General features: G+C 36.0%; 1 protein-coding gene across 2 annotated transcripts in view; it reads right to left on the bottom strand.

Moving 5' to 3' along the window:
* Positions 1-6,587, bottom strand: part of LOC106478549 (cleft lip and palate transmembrane protein 1-like protein) — a 28,707-nt gene that overhangs the window by 11,964 nt on the left and 10,156 nt on the right. For both annotated transcript variants that reach the window (XM_022382158.1, XM_022382159.1), the window contains exons 6-8: positions 2,897-2,969; positions 897-1,014; positions 436-530 (exon numbers count right to left, since the gene is read on the bottom strand). In XM_022382158.1, coding sequence (XP_022237866.1) covers positions 436-530; positions 897-1,014; positions 2,897-2,969 — 286 coding nt within the window. The remainder of the gene's footprint in view (positions 1-435; positions 531-896; positions 1,015-2,896; positions 2,970-6,587) is intronic.

Genomic DNA, 6,587 nt, shown 5'->3' on the forward strand with positions numbered 1-6,587 from the left:
GAATAGTTGACATTTATTTGAAATTGTAACAAAGAACCATTCTTCACACTCAATAATTTTGGCTGCCCTAAATAGTTTTAGATACTGTATTATCATGTACCTGATATCATTGAGTGGTCTCAATAACCAATGCATTACAACTCATTGTGACTATTACTCGAATGAATTTTCTACACTTTTACCACTCTTAGTCTTTCTCTCAAATTCACAGTCCTTTTGTATCTTGCACACACACTTTGACACCACTAGTTTACTTATCTAATACATCTCTATATTTACATATACTGTGAAGATAAAACACCATTCACATTTATCATTTTATATCTCACTCAAGCTTGAAGCTGTTTCATAGTCTACACGTATATTACAACTCCAGTAATATAGGTTTTAACACAAATAAAACCAAAATTCATTGTTTGTTGGTTTTGAACTTACATGAAATGCAGATACAAAGAAAGTCAGCAGTAAAAGATAGATATTGGTATCAAAGAATATCCCCTTGATTTCATCAGTATCCTTAGGAGTGAAACCTAATAAAAAAAGTACATGGAATTGAAATTAATCCTTTAACTTTTAAATAATTATAAAATTCACAAAAGAAATATGTGAAGGAATAAAACATTAACTTCAATAGCACAAAGTATTAAACCTTGTTAATGTATATTTTCACCAAGTATCAATAAAATAAAACACAAGTAAACAGTTGTATATTCCAATTAGTTCACAAATTACTGGATAAGTAAATAAAGATATTCAAACACTTGGAATCTGATAAAAGATAAAAACAATGAATAAAATAACTGGTCATAACTTTCTAAATATAAATGTATTTTCTGGAATCTGTTTAGCAATTATTTTTTTCAAGACAAACAATAAATATATAAGAATTTATTCACCTGCTTTTTCCAATGACTTCATTGCATGTTCTACTGTGACCATCAATCTCAGCCGACCTAGGGATATTGGTGTGTAACTAACAGTCAAAGGCATGACCATTTCAACCGTGTTAAGAGGCTGAACAATGATAAAAAAGAACATTATAAAATAAAAAAATATATATCTTGTAATTAAACTGTAAAACCCATGTCCAATTTACCAGTTAATCAAGTTAAACAAGTTTCCTTACATGTATGAAACACTTGCCAACCATCTAAGCCATAAATATACTAAGTGTTTAAATATAAGGCACATTATTTTATAATACAATAAGCCATAGTATAATAGTTTACAATAGATTTAAATGTTTTGTCACCCTTATCTAGTGTTTAGGGTCTTACCAAAAATTAAGAATTATTTAACTTAAGACTGGGTTAAAATGATGTATAAAAAGAAGATTATTTATTGTAATTAGTTTTTAAAGGTCTTTGGCATTTGTGACTTTTTTTTTTAATCAAACTTACCATGAATCATAATCCTCATCACAAGCTAACACTCCAAACAATGGCCTGCACTTCTGCCTATGTGTAGGCATTGCTTGTCTACTATAACAGTTTTCTAGTCATTTAGCAGGTATGGGTCGTCAAACAAATAACTCTACCAATGCCTTCTTCAGTTAACACAAGTTACTTTACAACAGCTATTAGGTGAAGTGACAATTTTACAAATCATTCATGTACTGCACTTACTCAGAAACAATTAAGAATACCTACCTATGTTGTATATTTCAATTACTAATATTTATGTCCTCCTATATTCTTAGAACATAATGTTCCTATAAACTTTGTATGAAACTGTAAATTCTAATTCAATTTGAAGTGAAAAATACCACACACAGTTTCACCATGTTTATGATCACTAGCATACAATAAAAATATTTTAAAATACCAAAATTATAAAAAAAAACGTTTTTGTTTTTATTGTTAATCAGAAGTTTTCATTTAATATACGTAGTAATTTTTAATCCTATTTCATATTGAGTTATATAATTTTTATTACATTTTCTTCAGTAATTTTGCTATGGCCATTCATGATGCTGCATAGGCCAATAAGGCCTAAGAACAGCAGCCTTGTCAACATACAGGCGAGTGCAAAATAATCCAATTACCCATACTTCATTTTGTGTCAAAAAATACTTTTTTTTTTCCTATGATAAAGCAAGCTTTTTGTAATTATAGTGGATGTTTTTCTCAAACATCTTTTCTACTAACAACATAGCACAAATTTAAGCTTTTATTACTTTGTTCCAATCTCTATTCAAGTCTTGGCTGAAATGGAAATTACATAGGCTTATACAGTTTAAAATAATAGAAAAAGAGTTTCTGCTACATGTTTAGATCACTAGCCTATGACTTCTCAAAGACAAAATACAGACAGTTATATCACACCATTACAAATTTCAAATTAGCACTGATGTTTATGTTTGGAGCAAGCTAAAATCAAATAAAAATTTACAATAATTTTATGCCCAAAATTAGTACAACTTTTTTATTAATTACATTTAAACTCTGAAGTATTCTAAAAAAAACGTGTGGAAGAATGACTACAGCTTTCTTTTCTGTAATGTTTTTTATTCAATGATACAAATTTGATATTGAGATGGAATACACCCATTAGGGTATGATCCAGTTAATTTAGTACACCTATTGAATGCAGTGTTGTTTGTTACATACAAAAGAATCACTGGATGCAGTTGTTACATAAAATAGCATCAGTATATATTCTGTTAACAAGCAGTTTCATATTCTTGTCAATTATCAATCATGTTTACCATTACTAATATATTATTATCTTTTATGTTTTTTACTTATATAAATATGAAAAAAATACATATTTAATGCTGAAGTCTTGATTTATGCATCATACTTGGATTCTTATGATGGGAATAAACACAAAATCAATTAGTTTTGGATTAGTTAAAAATTACTCACCCATCAAGTTACATATTTTATTAACTTACCACTAGGTCTTTAATCCTGTAGCTGAGTTCACTAGCAAAAACTATCGGTAAATACTCTCTCTTTTCATTTGTCCTAAAAATATGAAGAGCTAATCAATAAACATACCAACTGAACATTAAGCTTTTCCTATACAAATATACTAACCGCTACTCACCCAAAGCTATTAACCTTGATTTGCCCTCTAAACACTGCTAAAAAAAATGTTCACTAATATATTACACCCCTTTATTTTCATGCCATTTCAGAACATATGCATATCATGTGACTATCCTCATCCAATCATACTGCACCACGATAAAATGCCAGATAAGGTGATATAGGCATAAGTGGTTAGGGCTAAAGGACCATAAATTATATATGAATAGGCCAAGTGTGGTCCACCTGGGCAAAAAACATCCAGGGGAAGCACCTTGGGATACATCAGATTATGCCAAGTGTGGTCCATCTGGGCAAAAACAACAGTGGAAGCATGTTGCATTAGTTTTTAAGATCAACAAGTGCAGTGCACCATGGCAAAAAACATCCAGGGGAAGTGTCTTCATTATATAATATTATGGCCAAGTAAGGCCGTAAGGCCCACCCTGGCAAAAAAACATCTGCATGAAGCACCTTGGGATACATCGGATTATGCCAAGAGAGGTTCTTCTGGGGAGAAACCATCCAGAGGAAGTGTTTTGCATAAGATACAGAGATTAACAAGTACAGTCTGCCCAGGAAAAACCCAGGGGGAAGTGCCTTGGATATATAGGATGAGAAAACATCCAGGGGAAGCATGTTGGGATTTTATTGAGTAAGTCAACTGCAGTTCAACTGGGCAGAAACATCCAGTGAAAGAGCCTTGAATAAGCATGTATATTATGATCAACAAGTGCGATCAGCCCAGGCAAAACATCCAGGGGAAGCACCTTGGATACAGAATAGTATGTTATTGCCTAATCAATAATTAGAATGACAACAGCCCTCTTCTCCCCTAGTGGGTAATCCATGGTCCAACACTCCAGCGACTGGGAACTGGAGTGGTAAGGACTCCAATGCTCCACTAGAAGAAAAAAAAAGGGGGCAATACACATTAGGGAGTCTAGAGGAACAACACACTGGAGACAGGTGTCTGTGATTTCCTATCTTGAAAAGCAGAAAGACTCAGATTGTAAGAATCGTGGGTCAGTGAGAATGGGCAAAAATCCCCATCTACTTTACTCATGAAGTCCATGAGTAATAGTCCTTTATATAAAATACATTGATATTAAAAGTTTGATATACATATATAAACACCACCGGAAAGGCATACAGTGGTCTTACAGCAACACCCCATCTCTACAGTGAGCATTTAGAATTATACTGAATTAATGCAAAGATCTAATATTCAGAATACATAACCAAGCAATACTCACCACTAGGTGGGATCCTGAAATATGATGTATATCAACTGAAAATAATACAAAATAATAACAGGTCAACTTACCCCAGTTAAAGGTGAAAAAACGTGCATAGAATTGCCAAGGAGGGTGACAACACCTGCCTAATGAAGACACAACTAGGTCATGCAAATAATGTGTCATAAATGTATTGGGAGGTACTCCACATACTAGCCTGAGTGATCTCCTCCAAAGAATGGCAGTTATGAGCAGCTAAAGATATAGTTAGGTGACAAATGTGGTGCAAAGAAACATTATGTAGATGGCAACCTTCCATGGACAAGTCAGAATATGCCAGTCGTATTAATTGACAACACAAACCATGAACATAATAGGTGATAGATCACAGGAAACAGAGGAGTTCCATGGAATAAATAGACAGGAACAAGAACCACGAAAGGAGGCAATTTGATCCATATAACATAGCAGAGAATGAACTGGACAAAGTAGTCGATCCAGACCTGAAAGGGAGTAAAAGTGGGAAATGAAAGGTAAGGAAATAGGAGAAAAAGCTAAACAACTTTCCTGAGCAGCTGATGTCCTGGGAAGGAAGGCCTGATCTAGACTGAGGATAACATACAAGAGATGGTAAAGGATGCAGGAAAATTAATGGTATAAATATCAGAACAATGACAACAACATGCCAGGAGGGGGAGGAAATAGGTCTTAAGGGAAAGATGGTACAAGGAACACATTGCAGTGAGTTCATATGGAGAACCAGACAGGGCATGAATATCGTTCAGATCCCAATCTAACAGAACAAAGGGACATGGCGGACAAACTAGAGGAAAGGAACCGAAAAGAAGGGAAATAACCAGGGAGGAGAAAGCTTTCTGGAAGCAGGAGAATGGAAGGTGGTTGACAGGGCAGCCCTATAACGAGCAATAGTTGAAACAGACAAACCCTGGTCAAACAACCAAATGAAGAACTGGGACAGGTGAGGAACACAAGGACACAATGGTCAGAAGCCACAGCAAATGGACCAAAGTCTGAAGTAAGACAAATGCTGCTGGTACATAGACAAGAAGGAAGGGCAAACAGTACAAGCAAGGAAAGATGTTACACAAGGGATGAATCCCTGAGATGATGCAAGGGATCAGACAAAAGCTACATGTTAAGAAGGTGTTTGGCAATGTTGGGATGAAAAACATCCAATCACAGTTGTCAGAGGTGTGATCGGGACAGAGATAAGGGCAGGAGTAGTTGCCCCAATAAAGGCCAGAGCAAAGGGATCCACATCTGAGCCAGCCAATACGGAGCAACCAGCAGAACACGACAAGGAGTGGTCTGGATAAAGGAAATGACTCTGATTGGAGGGTAGGCATATTGGTGAAGACCCCCTCCAATCGTGACTGAAAGCACCCATCCGCAGAGCTGAAGGGTGAGGAACTGGAAACCAAAAAGATGGATGTTTGGCATTCCAGTGAGTGGCAAAGGTATGTATATATGCAGTATTCCCGGTTGAGAACACAACCACAGAAACACCTGAAAATGAAGGGACCACTCTGTGGGGAGAACCTGGTTGGGACTGGATAAGCAGTCAACCACAAGATTCATAATTCTGGGAACTTGACATACCAGAACCATCATATCATGGTCATTGGTCTAGTACAGATGATCCAGAGTCTGAAAACACAAAGATCTGGACTTGCCTGGTATATCATATAGCTGACAACAGTGGAATTGTCAGAATGAATCATAACCACCCACCCCCACAGGAGTGTGAGGAAATGATACAGAGCCTGATTAACAGATGAGACTCAGGATGAAGCAGAGGAATGGGAACCCCCACTGTGGTTAAGTCCCTGTCAAGCCACCAAGCAAGGTCAGCCCTGATCCCAGGTGGAAAGATGATGGGATGGTTCAAGGAATTCTGGGAGAAGTTCCACTGGTCGAGAAGCATTCAGTTAAAGGAATGCACATGTGCACAACCCAAGGGAATGAGAGCTTCCAAGGAAGTTCACATCTCCAAAACAGATAGAACCTCTTGTGCAGAGAGAGAGAAGGAGAAAGTAGGGCCTTTGTGGCTGCCCACTCCATATCCTGGAGCTGAAGTGGAGATGACTGGGCCCAATGAAATGGGAATTAAAAGATGGCTTGACTGGGTAATGAAAAAACTTTATTATAACTGTATGATGTTTTGACAAGACTTTGTCATCCTCACTTGTACCTGAGGATGACAAAGTCTTGTCAAAACATCATACAGTTATAATAAAGTTTTTTCATTACCCAGTCAAGCCATCTTTTAATTCCCATTTCATTTGGGCCCAGTCAT

This window comes from Limulus polyphemus, unplaced genomic scaffold (genome assembly GCF_000517525.1).
Source record: "Limulus polyphemus unplaced genomic scaffold, Limulus_polyphemus-2.1.2 Scaffold223, whole genome shotgun sequence".
Taxonomy (NCBI): Eukaryota; Metazoa; Arthropoda; class Merostomata; order Xiphosura; family Limulidae; genus Limulus; species Limulus polyphemus.